Source organism: Papaver somniferum, chromosome 5 (assembly GCF_003573695.1).
Source record: "Papaver somniferum cultivar HN1 chromosome 5, ASM357369v1, whole genome shotgun sequence".
NCBI lineage: Eukaryota > Viridiplantae > Streptophyta > Magnoliopsida > Ranunculales > Papaveraceae > Papaver > Papaver somniferum.
Window position 1 is genome coordinate 163,813,233 of NC_039362.1, and position 17,999 is coordinate 163,831,231.

At 33.5% G+C, this 17,999-nt stretch overlaps 1 protein-coding gene across 1 annotated transcript; it reads left to right on the forward strand.

Annotated features, from left to right (window-relative positions):
- The first annotated feature begins 12,656 nt into the window (after positions 1–12,656).
- On the forward strand, positions 12,657–14,528 carry LOC113278059 (cyclin-D5-3-like). The gene is made up of 5 exons (XM_026526993.1): positions 12,657–13,141; positions 13,233–13,319; positions 13,408–13,708; positions 13,794–13,927; positions 14,022–14,528. Exons 1-5 carry the CDS (start codon positions 12,851–12,853, stop codon positions 14,250–14,252), a joined length of 1,044 nt encoding a protein of 347 aa, XP_026382778.1. The 5' UTR covers positions 12,657–12,850; the 3' UTR covers positions 14,253–14,528.
- Positions 14,529–17,999: the final 3,471 nt, after the last annotated feature.

Here is a 17,999-nt window from a genome sequence, read left to right on the forward strand (position 1 = left end):
AAATTGGTAAGATTCACCTCTGATACGATTGAAATATGAATTGAGAGAATGGTAAGAAGTACTACTGCTAAATACCTTCCACAACTACTCGTTGATGCTTCCATGGAACTTGATGACAAATTTAATACGACTGTTGAGACTAGGATATTAGATCAAACTTGCACTACTGCTCCCAACCACCACTGAATCTCTACTAGTTAAACAAAGAAATACCACAAATCAAACGATTAGTGACTCGTAACGAAGAAACTCATTCCAGGAATTTAAAATAAAAGAGAGAAAGAAATGAAAAAACAAAACTAAAGATAAGAAAAGATCAGCAGATGAATCTAGATCCCCTTCATGTATGAAATCAAAACCACTGCATCCGGTTAACAAAAGTTACTTCACCCGTTCTTTATATGCTATGCTATCTCGTGACTGGTTTACTGCGCAAACCGCCTGTTCCTTGGTCATCGGCTCCAACACAAAAAAAAAAGAAAAAAATTGGTTTATTAAAAAAAAATATTTCCAAGTCTCCCAAAATATCACATACTGGGGAGAGATTTCTACCATGCCTATTTTCATTAAAAAATCTCTGAAAACAACAAATCATTGAATTTCAATTCTCCTTCGAATAACATGGGTGTTGGAATGACTCTTATAAAATCCTAATCCAATAACATGGGGTTTCAGAGAATTTAAATGACTTAAAAAAATTCTCTAACCAAACAAGAGACATTAGGATGCTCTCCAAAAATCTCTATGGACTAATAGTGGATTTGAAAACTTCCCGGAAGTCATTTAAAATCTCAATTGACTACCTCCCTGTAATTGTCAAACTAACCTCTATAGGATTTGTCTTAAATTGTGCATAATTAAAACATGGTCTGATAAAATTATTTGATCAATTTTATTTTCTCTGATCGGTAAAGAATTCGATGCTGACGAATTTCAAACTAAGATCATAACCATCATCTCTCGATGACATTACATTATACTACAATGACATCAGCCATCATCACTAGATGACACTACATTATACTACGGTCACATCAGCGTCCCGACATTTTTTAATTAGGTAATACTGGACCTAATAATTAATTCTTTTAATTAGGTAATACTGGATCTAGTAATTAATTCTATAAGTTGCATTTTGTATTATGTAAAGATTCATTATTTGTTTATTAATTAATATATTCTTTACGCATTTGTAAAAAATATCGACTCTAAACAGATCTTGGTAATTAATTTTACTTATTTTGAATATTATCTCTTCTGCTAAGCCTGGTATTAGTGATTAATCGCTTATTTTCAATGTTATCTCTTCTGCTAAGCCTGGTATTAGAGATCAATCGCCATTAACTAGTTCCCATCAAATCATTTGACACGCATTATACAGGTAAAGACCACATGGAAGTAATAAAAACTGTTGTCAGTGGTAGAAACGTGAGAGAATATGCCAAAGCAAAAACAAAAACGATTCTCGTTGTTGGAACATTAGGGAGAAATCACCTGGTTAGAAAACGAGTTTATATTTCTTTTTAGATATATATAAAAGAAAGAAAAATTGAATACATGCTAAACCATTTAAGCAGCACCGTGCTTAAAATAAATAATTAATTTAAGCAGCCCTGCAGCACCACGTCCATGCCCCTGCATGCATGATGCATTTCATTTCATTTAATGTTTCTTTTTTTTTTTGATTTAGACATTTCATTTAATGTTACCGAGTAAAGTTTGATGGATATTAACTTATTTAATTTTGGATTTATGCCATTTATTTGGGGCATATCATTTTCTTCATCCAATTATACAAGGAGGATAAAGGGTGTCTAAAAAGCTGAAAGTATTAAATTATTCTTGCCATCAACATTTAAGAACTTGAGTTAGATTTATTGCCACTCTCTGAGATAGCATCCAAAATTGAAAATTTTCCAAACCTTGTGTTTTCGGGATTTATTCAAAATTCCGAATTAGAAATGAGGAAGTTACGAGTGATTTATTGAAGAAACACTTATAATGAATAGGAAATAGTCCAGGAACTGTTTGTAATGGTTCACGGACTAAACCGCAAAAATGTGACAAAGTGCCTTTTTTAGTCAAATTTTTGACGTTTCCTCTTCTAGGCAATATAGTTATTCTTTCCACACACACAATTGATTGCCGTATTAAATGTGTGATGTTTTAACTCTTTCCTAAGTTATATTGTAATTTATTTTACAAAATAAAACTAGTCATAAAAATCCAAGGTGCCCAAACTTGTGGTACAAAAACCCCACTCAAATGTTGGGATCCATTAAAACTCCATCGTAAGCAAAATTGATACAAAAACCCCAAATTTTTTAAAAATTACACAAAAACCCCAAATTTCAATATTGGTTTCATCAAATTTGGGTTTTTTGTGTTACCTTTGTTTCTTTTTGGGTTTTTGTGTTACTTTTGTTTTCATTGGTTTTTTATGAATGGATAGTGACACCTTTGGGGTTATAACTCGCGGACCGTTTGCAAAAACACAAATAATGCTAAAGTGATTATTTATTTAATCATTTATTCAAGATTTGTAACTTAGGAAAGACTCTCAATATAAAGAGAGTTTTGTAAAAGGAAATAGCTCGTGAACTTGCTTACAATTCAAGCAACCATTCACTATAAATAAAGGATTCATGTAAGCTACACAATTCATCCCTTAAAAAATTGTGTGTATGTTGCATAAGGTTGTTTTCCATATCTTTGTTCTTTACAAGTAAGAGTGATATTTCAAAAAAAGACTTTACTTGGAGACTGTAAAGCACATGCAAGCTATTTTCTTTGATAGTTACAGAACCTGTTGCTAGGTTTTTTTCATAAAACCTAGATTTTAGAGATCAAGATATCTCTTGATTTTTCTTAGGTGATCTTATGAGGAAGAATCAATTAGGTTACAGAATTGTAAACCCTAATTGTTGAGGAGTATCTTCTAAAGAGAATTAACGTTCTGCTAGAGTATTTTCAAGAGCATATTCTAAAAAGAATTGGGGTTCTGTTAGAAGATTTACAAGAGGAATCCCTAAAGGTAATTGGTGTTCTGCTAGGAGTTCTAGAGGTACGCGAATACAACTGAAGCAGGTATTACATTGAGTCTTAAATATGGTAATAGGTAATTGGTGTAACAACTTAAATAAGTGTGTGTTCAATCTGGAATATGTCCGGGATTTTTCTACAAGTTTGTAGTTTTCATCGTTAATGAAAATCTCTGGTGTCTGTGTTATTTCTCTTCCACATTACATTGTTTTATCTTTATAATTGAAATATCACAGGTTGTACGTATCTAAACCTAGATAGTATTAAATCAACTGTAAAGTACCTACAAGATTCTTTCTTATTAAATTTGTATCTTGAAGTATAGATTACAGGACTTGTTCTTGTTGGAATTCGGTTTGTGAATAGTTCGGGTATATGCTAGGTTTACCTTGTTAAAACAATCTTAAATACAGTTTCGTAACCGAATGTATAGATTATACAAGGATTGTCCATGTAGGTTTCCAAATGAAAAAAATTAGTGGTTTATTAGTTACCCTCTCCTTTTCAATTGGTATCAGAGAAGACAAACACCATAAAGACATAATAAGTCTGTATTTATAGCAATTCGAACCTATAAACATGAATTTGTGATTGTCAATTTATATATCACCGGGATTTGATGAAAAAAATTACTTATGGTGGAAGATAGCAATGCGTTCGTTCTTGCAAGATTGTGATTTGCAAACTTGGATTCGAGTAGTCAAGGGTTATCATCCTCCAAGGGTCACTGTGAATAACATAATTACTGTAAAGAATATAGATGATTATGATGATATTGAAATTGGCATGTAAAACGTAATTATGATGGATTGAATGCCATTATACATGCCATAATGTAAGATCTCTAATATCATGTGACTACATGTGAAACTTCGAAAGAAGTTTGGGATATCTTGTAGAACGTATTCAAAGAGAATACCGCACAAAAAGAAGCAAGGCTTCAAAACTTAGCATCTAACTTGGAAAACCTTTGTATGTGTGATGATGAAACCTTTGATGAGTTTAATCAAAAACTCTCTCAAATAGTTAACTTTTCATATTTGTTATAAAGACCTATTCCGGAGAAAGATGTTGTGTGTAAAATTCTCAGGTATCTACTATCAAGATACGAGTATAAAAAACATGTCGTCGCAGAAGAAAGCGATATTTCAACACTAACAAAGAGCGATCTAGTTGGTAAATTAAAAATATTTGATAATGAAAACCGGTCTGAAAAAGAGATAGGTATTTCTCTTAAAGCTGTAACAACACTAGTCCTTCTGAGGGTAAAACTACTACGCCAGAGACTAAGGATGATACTCCATGAAAATTTAGAAAAAAAATTGAGAAATAGAAAAAAAAAAAGATTTTCTAAAGTGATGTAGTTTTGAAAGTGGTAGTAAAGTTCGTTCAACTCGGACTCGATAAGATTGGGTTCTAGACTTAAAATAAAAATAGAAAATATATATACAAAAGGTTTGTCACAATGTCGAGAGAGACTGAGACTTAGGATTTCACCACTAATCACAATCACTTGGTTCAAATAATGACTCAAAACAATTCTAACTCTTTTATAGACTCTATTTCTTTGCCAAAGGCAGATTTTGTACAACATTAATTGTAAATCACAAGCATGACGCATCAAAGATCTAAGTCTAAGCATACGACATCAAACGAAATCACAAATAATTAGTAAAAATCATAAATCAATTTAAAACAAGTGCAAAAGTCATGAAGAATCAATTATAATTACCAAACAATTGTGAAATAAGGCTTCCTCCGTCGTCCCAATGATGAGGTTTAGCTCCTCATATTAATCACTTGCTCAAAATAAATGTTAATATCCCAAAAGTTGATTAAAAGAGTGAAAAGAATAAAATCAGTGAATCTGCGACCCACAGAAGGCGTCCAGAAAAGAACGATAAAACTGAAGTGCTTCTGTTGCTGTTGTTTTAAGACTGCCAGGCGTCTGTCCTTGTCACTGTAGAATAATGACTGTCTGTGGAAGTCTGTTCTTCGTGTTCTTCAGGATCTTCGTGTAGCAGCAGCAGCAGCAGAGACGGGATTTCTGTAATCTCTGATTCTCTCCTCCTGAGCTCTCCTTTCGACCCCAAAACTCTCGACTTTTCTTCTAGGTGACCTAAGCATCCTATTTATACACAAAAGGGTCATTGAATCTTTCCCAAATCGCATCAAAATTCTTCTTTCCTTCCTTGGCAGTCACGACAATAATTCCTTCCATAAATTGTTTCACGCGTTTCTGAGCCTTCCCACTTATCTCAAACTCTTCCTTAGATAGAATATGTACCTTTGGAACGAATTTCTTGCCTTTAATCTCTTTGAATATCCAGACACAAACCCAACAGGACCGTGTTTCCTTATTTGCTCTGTTTCCTTTTTCCGGCCATTCCAGCCCAATTAGATCGATAAAAACACATGTATTAAACCTGTTTTGCTCTATCAAGTCCAGCCCAATCGATTTCCAGTGTTGAATCACTTTAAAACTGCCCAAAGCTTCACGTCCAAAATCTGCAGACGTGAAGTCTCTTTTCCCGCCAAAAACCGTTTTAAACGTGAAGAAGAAAGGTGTCCCCCTATCCAGTTCCGGTGTCCCTTTAGCACATGCCTAAAAATGGGTTACCCCTTATCCAAAGCGAGAGTCCGAATAGCAAATGTCCTCCCAGGTGCCTTTAACAACTTTTCGAGCCAATTTCGCCGCAAAAGCTTATTTCTCCAAAAACACCTACAAAGAGATAAAATACCGAAATAAGTACAAAAATGGGTACTAGCAATATACACAATAGAGATGAAAATAGACACATAAATGCGTCTATCATAAAGATACAACATCTTCTGATTATAAGTCTTGGACTTGTGTTGATGATGTTGTTCAATGCTTCAACTGTCACGAGATCGAGCATTTATCTTCTGTATGCCCTAGCAAGGACCGTAGATAACCAAAAAACACTGCAACTCTCCCAACTCTTGATGAGAAGCGTGACGATTATGAATAGTATACATGCGAGTTTTCACTAGCTTCTGGAAGATGTTTTTCAGACACATATTTTGACTCTGATGAAAAATTGTTCCATGAAGATCCCGTTGCTAATAAACTTCTTAAGGAATGTCATCAGAAACTTTATGAGATTGAAAGCTCTTTATTCAGTGAGAAATTTTGATATAACAGACTTCATATGAGAAAAAAAAAACTTGCGAGAAAAACTTGATTCTATTAGTGCAAGGGATCATCTCAAACAAATACGATCTCTTAAAGAAAAAATCTCTGAAAAACGTAATTGAGAGAAGGTACTTCAAAAAAAACTAGATAATTTGGAGAACATTGAGATGAACTTGTTATTTGATTAAGAACGAGGAATTCTAAAAGTTGAATTTGAATCATTCAAGAATGATCAAGTTAATGCGCTTGAATAGATCAAAAGGTTGGAAGAAGAAAATATGAGCTTAAAAGAAAGCTTGTCTCTCAATAGTAGCTCAGATAAATTAACCTCGATACTGGAAGCATGTAGAAGTCATCGTGATGTGCGAGGATTGGACTATAAAGGAATAGACGCTCCTAGTATTTGTAGATGTTGAATATTTGGTGAAGTCGTAGGATTAACAGTTTGAACACTTACTTGAAGTTAAATACCCAATATTCTATTATTATAATTGGATTCCTCTGAATGGTATGTATATAAACTTGAGCAAGCTTTATGATTCTATTATTATATGCTTGATTCTATGATCCATCAATATCAAAAAAATATTTGTTTTTGTTATTGGTACTCTTATTTTTCGCTAATGGTTTGGTGGAAATCCGAGTATCATCATGATTAACAGTTTAAACACTTACTTAAAGTTAAATACCCAATATTTCTGAAGACAATAATCATCATATTTTTTTCATTTCGATTTATTGCTCCATAGATATGTATTCAAGCCAAGACGTTATGTGACCTTCTTGTGAAAGTGGTCATGACTGTAACATTCCCTAGTGGTTGTCATAGTTGTCTTATATGCACCTATTAGAGTCAATATAGTTTTATACGACTTAAGGTGTACCAAATCGCTTGAGTACAAATTATAATTACTCGATATAGGTATCAACACTTTTTACGCTCTTTTGTAAGTTCCGCATGCCTATTTGACTCCTAAGCAAGAGAGGAGAACATGATCCATAGAATTTTTTACATAATGATCTAAGAAGGATATCCGCTGGATAATTTATTTAATCATAATGTTGATATTTAAACTTAAGTTACGATTTCTGAGTAAAATTCTAAAGACATGATAATCATACAGATTACAGGTACATCATTCACCATTACTTAAGAGATAATGCATTAAAGGCGAAGTACTCATGATAGACAAGCCAATGCGGCTAATGGTCCATACAACTTGTGTATGATTCGTTTTTACATAACTTTATTTGTGTTTAAGTTCTTAAATATACAGGTTAGAAGAAACAAACATAGTTGATGACTTTTTTTTTTTACTGCAAATAAGAAATTTCGAGTTCAAGCTTGTCTTGTTTAAACTCTCGAAATTTGATTCAAGCAATGGTTGTTCTTAGATCCTTAAAAATTTTGGTAAATTAAGAACAATTTATTGTTCATGAACTATTTTTGTTTCAAGTTGATCATTTGAATTCTAAAGCAATGATATTTATTATCTATGACCATTGGGAAAGTTTCAAATTGTTTAAGGAAAGTTTTCAGAACTTATGTAATTTCGGCTTAGGGTAGGCTGGCGAACCATCACGCAAACCATAGATTTCTGAGTTTCTGAAATACAAGAAGGTTGGACAACCAGTTCGCCAACCGTAAAGTTCAGGTTGGGACAGTTCACGAACCATTGACATCTGAATTTTGGGACACATGATATTTCGCGAACCCAGTTCACGAACCTTAAAGTTCTGAATGAGACAGTTCACCAACCCAGTTCACCAACCCTCCCAGTACTGGATTTTGCAGATGTTCATAAACTATTTTTATAAATATGTTTGGAATTACTACAACTCTCGCAAACACTTCTAATTAAGAGAACTTTGATCACTAAATCCTTTGTGTTTGTGGATTTTTGATTTGTCTCGAGTGTTATTAAACATGATCATTGCTTGAACGTTCACAACCTTCTTGGTCCATATGTGAACTTATGGTGCACGGGTCTTATTCACACATATGCGCATCTTCTTATTTGTCAATGGTATCTTTTCATATGCTTTTGGAATCCGTTCTTGGTGTAAACCCTTGCGGAAAAGATTGATTCTTCCTTTTAAGAGTAAATCAAATCTTGTTGACACAAGTTTATATCTTAGCTAAGATGATCGCAATACTTGATCTTTATGATTACATATTGTGTATCGTATGATTACCATGAGATAGTTCTAAATTGTTTAGTAACACGATCTCATGAGAAACTTTTAATGATTGATTCTTTTCTCATATCTCCTTGCGGGATTGTTAAAATCCAATATTAAAAATCCTATGCTTTTAAATAAAGGTCAATCATGTTGTTCTTTCGGGAATGACATCAAAAGATGGAGAGTTCCTTTGAAATTATTCTTAAACATCAGATCTTTGTGGGGAGAGCGGATGTGGAATTGTAGGATATGCTTGTACCTTTATATCTTTTAGATGAAAATACCGAGTTTTCTTGGTGGAATCGTCTAAACTAAAAGCTGGTATGTGTTCTCTAGTCTTGACACTCTTTTTTAAAATTCATTGTGATCCTTATGTTTCGCTTTTGCTAATTTTGTTGATAAAAAGGGGGAGAATTATTAAGTAGTATCTTACTAAAACATATGGCTTTTCAGAGCATTGTGTGTGTGTGTGTGTGTGGTGTGGTGTGGTGGTGGGGGGGGGGGGGGGGGGGGGGGGGGGTGAATTATGATCTATACGTTTTACCTATCTTGCAAAATATGTAAGTATTGACTAAGGGGGATAATATATCACCATGGTATTGCTTCAAATTTGTGATGAAATTGTACTTTGAGGAAGATAACGATACAATGTTTCTGTACAACTATTGAGTAGAGTGATTTCCCATTCTATTAAAGCTCTTTTCGAGTATTCTCATAAGTTGACGTATCTTTAACAACATAAGTGATGAACGAACACATGCAGAATCGAAGACGTTGAAGATTCAAGAAATCAAGAAGCATAGTGGAATAAGAACATATGTAAAATGGTTTTGTCACTAATATTTACAAAGGGGGATATTGTTAGAGCATTGCTCAGTGGAACCCTCTAGCATTGGTACGTCAAGTTAATTGTCAAATTTAGATGAAAAAACACATTTTTGATGTAGTCACTAAAGTCAGTTTCGGACTAGACTAGGTTTAAGAAGTAGAGTATAAAATCAAAGATATCCTTGGATAATTGAGATCAAAGACTACATGAAGACATCTTTAGGAGCTTCATTAAAGGTTAGTAACAAACTCTTGATTCTCTTATTCACTCTACCTCTCTATCTATCGAAACAAGTGCTCATTTTATGGAACAATTCGGATGACGGTAAATATACATTTATGAATAACTCGAGGATATTTGAGCCCATGACTGTAGTGATAATGACCTTCGTCCATGGAGAGGTCCTCATGTTATAGTGAATCACCATGAATCACTCAATTCCGAGTTATAACAAAGAAATTATGAGTAATTTATTGTTGCAGTTCGTGAATAGGAAACAATCCAGGAATTGTTTGTAACGGTTCATGGACTAAACCGTAATAACGTGACTGGATGACTTTTCTGGTCAAGTTTGTGATGTTTCCTCTTCTAAGCAAGATGGCTATTCTTCCATATACATTTGATTGCCATATTAAAGTGTGTGTGATGTTTTAAACTCTTTCCTAAGTTAAAATGTAATTTATTTTACAAAAATACAACTTATGCTAAAGTAATTATTTATGCAAGAGATGTAACTTTGGAAAGACTCTCGATATAAGGAGAGTCTTGTAAAAGGAAATAGTTCACGAACTTGCTTAGAATTCAGCAACCATTTACTATAAATAAAAGGTTAATGTAAGATACACAATTCGTCCCTTGAAAATGTATGTGTGTGTATGTGTTGCATAAGGTTGTTTCTCATATCTTTGTTCTTCACGAACATGAGTGAGATTTCAAAAAAGACTTTACTTGGGGACTGTAAAGCACAGGTAAGCTATTTTCTTTAATAGTTACGGAACCTGTCTCTAGGTGTTTTTTCATAAACCCTAGATTTTATAGATCACATCTCTTGATTTTTCTAGGTGATCTTATGAGGAAGAATCAATTAGGTTATGGAACCGTAGACCCTAATTGTTGAGGAGTATCTCCTAAAGAGAATTAATATTCTGCTAGATGATTTTCAAGAGCATCTTCTAAACATAATTGGGGTTCTGTTAGAAGGTTTACTAGGGAATCCCTAAAGAGAATTGGTGTTGTGTTAGGATTTCTACAATTGCACGAATACAATTGAAGCAAATTCTGCATCTATTTCGAAATTTGGTAGTTGGTAATTGGTGTAACGGCTTATATCATTGTATGTTCAATATGAAATAGGTCCCGGGGTTTTTCTACAAGATTGTAGTTTTCCTCGTTAACAAAAATCTCTGGTATCTGTGTTATTTCTTTTCCGCATTATATTGTTTTATCTTTATAATTGAAATATCATAGGTTATACACATCTAAACCTAGATAGTATTAACTCAACTGTAAAGAACCTACAAGACCCGTTCTTGTTAAATTCATATCTTAAAATATAGATTACAAGACTTTTTCTTGTTGGAATTCGGTTCATGAAAAGTTCGGCTATATACTAGGTTTACCTTGTTTAAAAATCTTAAATACAGTTCCATAATCGAACGTAAAAATTGTACAAGGATTGTCCATATAGGTTCCCGAATGAAAAGAATCGGTGGTGTACTAGTTACCCTCTCATTTTCAATAAGGATACCGACCTTTGCGAGCCAAAGGACTAGAAATGAGTGACATACAAAGTTGTGAGGTGAAATGAGGCACCTTCGGTTATTAAGTTATTCAAAATTCCATTCCGTGTAATAATGAATCCATGTCAAGATCAATAGATAGTTTCATTCACAACAAATGTAAAATTCTAAATCAATTAACTTTTTCCATAATCATTCTCTTCATTTGTTTTTTCAAATTAGTTTTGTTGTTCATCTTTCACTTTATTTTTTGTATTTTTAAATCACCTTTTTTTCGCACGTTTGCTGGTTTTTTTTTTGGTAACTTTTTTTTATTCAAATCAACAGAAAATCTAGATAAATCAAATAATTTATTACAGGTTTAAGTATATGTTAATTCCGATAACCATCACTAGATTTTTGTGTAGACTGGAAAATTTTATATTTTGTTCTCAGTTTGACATTAAACCTAGTTGTGCTATTCAAACTGCATTGGTTATAAAATATCTCCGACCATGATCCTTTGTTTTTGGATTTAGTGCCAGATTTCAGAAACAAGTGCAAATTAGAATATCACTGGCTGCAACATCCTGATTTTATAAAAATGTGGAGTTATGGTGGAAAACAGTGCATCATTTAGATAGTCCTAGCTATGTCTTCTTTAGAAAATTGCAAAACGTAAAGTTTTTATTTAAAAGTTTGAGCAAAGTTATTTTTTGAAGATGTTAAGAAAAAGGACGAGGAACGGACAAGCAATATCGAAAGATTGAATCTGTTAGAACAAGGTGTAGCTGAAAAATTATAACATCTACCGACAACTGACAAATGTGAGGTCTAGGAGCTACGTGCTGAGACATAACCTAGGTCGAGATCTGGAAAACAAGTATCAGTCACACGAGAGACCTGAAGGTGAAAACATAATCACGTGCGATACCTGAAGACAAGACCAAAAACGTGTGAGACCTGAGTTCTAGAGCAATAAGTGAAGACAAGACCTGAAGTTCTCGAAGCCAAGATCTGGAACTCGAGACCTGGATTTAAGATAATCCTAATTATTTTACCGCGAAACCATTTCGTGCTTTAGATTGATTTACAATTTCCTCCTCTATTTACGAATAAGAAAATTGTGAAAGAGAGATTCTGCTGACGATTTTTAGGGGTGTAGAGAAATGGTGAACCTCCATAAGAGTCGGTCTTATCATCTCAAAACTATGGTGTGTCATTTATAACAAACATCAGAGCTCCATATAGCAGCCATCTTTACAATTCAATAATCCATACTCAACAACTAAAAAAATAAAACATACTCGAGGTTTGTTGATTATCTGATGCCTTCAAATTCTTGTGGACTTCCCATCTTTCATCGAAAATAATAAACACACCGTGCGGAAATACCGCAGTTTACACCGTGTGAGGGGAAGGTGGGACCCATTTTTAAAAATTTGCCCATTCACCATCGCGATGTTTAGAGCGCTTACATCTCTCCCCTTTACTTCCTCTCGGTACATTCCGTGGTGTAAACTTGCGGTCAACCTATCACTTCTGATCTTCCATTCACAAATCAAAACCCCTATTTCCTGGGCCCGTTTAACAGGCACATGAAAGTCTTGATAAATTGACGCTAAAACCCCTTTCTTTCTCTTCTACAGTTCCACTCTGTAACTGCTTAAACCCCGTTATGAAATTTTCTTCCCCACTTCAGCACTTTTTATCTCTTCTCCGCTAAATTTGGCGGCATTGAAACCGCAAACCATCAAAAATCTTCTTTCGTTAGACCCATCACACATATCTCTCTCCAATTCCAAATCTCTATATTTCCTCTCCTTTTCTCCATTGTTCTTCCATGATTACTGGTGTTACCTAGTCAACAGGATTTCATTTTGCGTAGATGTAACAGCGCACGAAAAAAAAGTACTAACAATGCAGGAGGAATTTGATTCTTCTTCTTTATTGCTATCTAATCTTCTTTGTAAAGAAAATGAAGATATTTGTTTTGTCGAAGAAGATGATGATGAAGAAGAAGAAATAAAGGTCGAAGTAGATATACTTATTCACATAAACAATTACAAGTTTTTAGAATCAGAAGATGAAGAATACATAAAAATGTTGATTAAAAGAGAGAATGATTATAAAAATCATGATTTTTCTCCATTCGCCACTCAAGATTGGCTCAAATGTGCTCGTCTGGATGCTATCAAATGGATTCTAAAAGTAAGATTTTGATTCATATGTACCCATTTCGCTTATTCAGAGTTTTCTTTTGTAAAAGTATTCAACTTTTTCCTCTGTTTTGATTAACCAGACAAGGGATTTCTTTGGGTTTACACTTCAAACAGCTTATCTATCCCTTACATACTTCGATCGATTCTTATCAAAGAGACCCATTGATGTAAGTATTTCAGTCCTTCCAATCTCTATTGCCCCACTCACTCACTCACTCTGTTTTACTCGATCTAAGGACTTTGTTAATTCTACAGGGTGAGAAGTTTTGGGCAATCAAATTATTATCAATAGCTTGTTTATCACTTGCTGCAAAAATGGAAGAACGCAAAGTTCCAACATTATTAGAGTTTCAGATTAATGAAAAAGATTATTGCTTTGAAAGTAAAACGATTCAAAGAATGGAACTTTTAGTTCTGAATTCATTAGAATGGAGAATGGATCCAATAACTCCATTTGTTTATCTACATTACTTCATCTTCAAATTCAGCGGTAATGGTGAAATACCCAGAGATTTGTTATCCCAAGTTTCAAAATTTATCTTTGCATTAGTGAAAGGTAATCCATTAATGTAGTTTCCTGATTGAATTGGACTATTCATTAATTTAGTTTCTTTGATTTAATGACATTGATTATGTTATAGGGATGAACATAATGGATCACCCGCCATCATCAATAGCTACTGCAGCAGTTTTAGCAGCATTGAATAAGAATCTATCAAGACCAATGTTAGATCTTAAGCTGAATTCAACTACATTATTTGGGTCTTCAAACAATGTGAGCCTTTTTAATATTCCTCCATTTTGATTAATTAATTCAACCAATAAGAAGAGGAAAAAGTTTTGATACATTTTTGTAAATTCTTTTGCAGGAACATGTTATCTTTTGCTATAATGTTATGAAGGAAATAGAGATTGAGCAGTCAATTGCACAAAAAACTGAAATACCTCCGGACTTGACGTCGATTTATCCATCAACATCAACTGGTGTTCTTGAGGATTCTTGTTTAGTCTCGGCTGCTTCAAGAACAAAGAGGAGAAAGTACACATTGGGTGATTATGATCAAAATTGTGGTCTCATTAGTGAAAAAAGATTTCATTAAAGAAGAAGACCCCCCATTAATCTTTCGAGTGTTTTTCATAGTTTGTGTGTGTTTCAATCATATTTTAGTGTCTTACCCCAACTTCATAAGCTTGTAATGAAGTTGATTACTTGTTCTTGGTTTAATTTTTCATTACCAAAACAAGTCCAAATAATTAGCAACTAGGTAACAATTTAGTGAGAAAAAAGTCTTAAAAAATATTCAAATAAAAACTGCAGAAAAAGTTCCAGTCCATAGTAAAAAAAAATGATTGTAAGTTATGGGGTGTGACTGTGAGTGCAGAAACCCTAGTAGTAGGATCATGATATCCTAGGAGATTAAACAGAGCTCTAAGGATGTCAATGTCATACAAGTTATTTTTGTTTTTGTTTTTGTGTTTCGTTTGTGTAGTTAATAGTGATTATGAGGAGTGTTTTACTTGCTTAATGCTACTTCGTTTGGTGTAGTACACTGTGTACATCATAAATCTGTCTTTCATAATAAGAGAGTCAAGAGATCTCTTAAAAGTTGAGAGACCCTGATTGAGAGGGACTTGGGATCCTTCTTTATGTCTTTCAAAGAAAGCTGATTAGTGACTATGTGGAAGTTGAAAAGATGGTGGGGGAAGCTGTTGTTGGTAGGCCTGTGGTACTTGTTGAAACGGATATAAGCTCTACTAGTTTTTACCCTATGCTCTTGTTTCGTCAACTCTTTGTTTCATTAAGTTTTTACTTCATATCAGATATCTCATCAATCTGGATATCTGAAACTCACTCCCGTTTTAGGGGCAGAATATCGCACACAACACATTTTGTTAGTGTGCGAGATTCATCCATTTCCTTAGAGCGCGAGAGAACGTAGCACGTGAGTGTGCGAGAATAACGCACACCAATTCCGAAAATAAAGGTTTTATTAGTTGTACTCTAGTACCTATTAGCTGTCATCCACTATGTAAACACTTATATAAAGAGAAATGTAGGAGAGAAAGTATAATAAAAGGGAGGACACACTTTATAAACCTATCGTTTTTAGGGGCCACTCAAAAGGAATTAGGGGCCACCTTTTTATTCCCATCCATTGAAGGAGGTTAAGGGATGTCTTAAAAATAAAAATTGTCTATATTGTCCTTCACCTTTATACTAAATCTAAACCTATATCCTTTATTTTCATAATCATATCATTCCACTTCTTCTTCTTCTCTTTTCCACCTATTGAAATTTTTTTCCATCATTTTAATTTTGATTGAAAACAAAGATCATCGACCAAACAAATGTTATGATTGATTGTTTAAAATTAAAACCCAAAATTCATTAACCTTAAAGTTGAAACTTAGAACATCAAAAAAAAAGGAGTTCAACAAACAAAACGAATAGATGATAGTAGTTGTGATTCAAAATTAGGATTTGATTACTTGAAATCAAAAATTTGATCCGAAAATTTTCTTGGATTTACAGTAGCAGAAACATAATCGGTAGATAACTATCTATTTTACCTACCGATTATGGTTGATGTTCTTGGATTTACACTAGCAGAAACATAATCGGTAGATAATAATCTACTTTACCTACCGATTATGGTTGATGTTCTTCGTTTCTTAAGAACATCAACCATAATCGGTAGGTAAATTGATCGATATCTACCGATTATTCTTGATTCTAAAAATTAAATTTCTCTGTACAAAAAGTTACGCACAATCGATAGATAATGAGCACCATTAACTACCGATTGTGAAAGTAGAAAATTTTGAAACTTTTGTTAAGTTCTGAAAATTTGAATTTGAGGCCATGAACACAATCGGCAGATAATAAGCATCACTTATTAACACAATTCACTTCCGATTATGGTAGTACTGAAATTCGAAAATTTAGTATATTCGGAGGTTAAAGTAACACACTTTACTACCGATTATGGTAGTACCAAAGTTCGAAAATTTTAGGATTTTGGCAAAATCATATTTTGGGGCCAATATACATTCGGAAGTCAAATTTACTACCGATTATCGTAGTACTAATATTCGAAAATTGAATATATTCGGAGATTAAAGTAACACACTTTACTACCGATTATGGTAGTACCAAAATTCGAAAATTTTAAGATTTTGCAAAATCACATTTTGGGGCCAATATACATTCAGAAATCAAATTTACTACCGATTATGGTAGTGCTAAAAGTTCGAAAATTGAGTATATTCGGAGGTTAAAGTAACACACTTTACTACCGATTATGGTAGTACCAAAGTTCGAAAATTTTAGGATTTTGGCAAAATCTCATTTTGGGGCCAATATACGTTCGGAAGTTAAATTTACTACCGATTATGATAGTGTTAAAATTCGAAAATTTAGTATATTCGGAGGTTAAAGTAACACACTTTACTACCGATTATGGTAGTACCAAAGTTCGAAAATTTTAGGATTTTGGCAAAATCTCATTTTGGGGACAGTATACATTCGGAAGTTAAATTTACTACCGATTATGATAGTACTAAGATTCAAAAAATGAATATATTCGGAGGCTAAAGTAACACAATTTACTACCGATTATGGTTGTACCAAAATTCAAAAATTTAAGGATTTTGGCAAAATATCATTTTGGGGCAAATATACATTCAGAAGTTAAAGTAACACACTTTACTACCGATTATGGTTGTACCAAAGTCGAAAATTAAAAGATTTTGGAAAAATCTCATTTTGGGACCAATATACATTCGGAAGTTAAAGTAACACACTTTACTACCGATTATGGTTGTACCAAAGTTCGAAAAAGCAAAAAAAAAAAAAAATCTCTCAAATTTTTTTATCACCCGAATCCTGCTCAAACTACCGAATATTGAAGGGTAATTTTGTCATTACGAAATATGGGAGATAAGGGGTGAACACAATTTAGGATTGGGTGACCTTTTTTGTTTTATTGTTGGCCCCTAATTCCTTTTGAGTGGCCCCTAAAAACGCTAGGTTTATAAAGAGAGATATATTATTGAGAGAAAAGACTTTATTTCTTTTATCATCTTCTTCCCCAAAAACTAGATTTAGAGAGCTCCAAATACTCATTAATGGAGATTCAAAATGTAATATTCATGTAATTACAACAATCACTAGTGAAGAACCATGGAGGTAGATCACAATGACTGAACCTTGTAAAAATCCTTTGTGTCTCTTTATGATTTTAGCACTTTAATCTTTATCTTGATTGTGAAATAGACTTAGATCTAGAAAATATCATAAGGGATGTTAGTTGTGGGATTTCCTGCCACTACACCTGTACCGAAATATGAAGTTTAACAAAGTTAGTCATATCCTTGAAGTCATATCTCCTGTTTGGAGGTTCTAAACTTCAATAGTAAGTTTTTTTGTGACAGATTTGGTACAGCTAAATCACCGAGGACAGATGTGTGCTGTTTAGGCACGAGTATCACAATGATCCATTTAGTTTTCTGTCAATCGCGTCTCTTCATTTTTCTGTTTTTAGATTTTCTCCAACTTTTGTTGCATTTATTACAACCCCTATGCTCAATATTTGTAGAGATGATGTCAGGGATGTCGGATTGGCATCACACTCGATAGTGACATCAAAAAATGACAACAAAAGGACAAGTGTGGTTATGCCCAATGGCGGTTATGTTATCTTTGGTCTTGCTGATCAGCGCAGTGGTGGAATTGGTTCAGCTGTTTATGGAGAGGTAAACTGTGAAGACTTCAAGTTGCCTTGTTCATGGTGTTGCTAAGGGGCTGAAATATGTTTTTTTTTTTTGCATACAATGATGAATCGGTT

Coding starts and splice junctions, on each gene's coding strand:
- LOC113278059 (XM_026526993.1), top strand. CDS start 12,851: ATGCAGGAGGAATTTGATTCTTCTTCTTTATTGCTATCTAATCTTCTT. Junction 13,142..13,232: donor CTATCAAATGGATTCTAAAA/GTAAGATTTTGA, acceptor TTGATTAACCAG/ACAAGGGATTTCTTTGGGTT. Junction 13,320..13,407: donor TATCAAAGAGACCCATTGAT/GTAAGTATTTCA, acceptor TTAATTCTACAG/GGTGAGAAGTTTTGGGCAAT.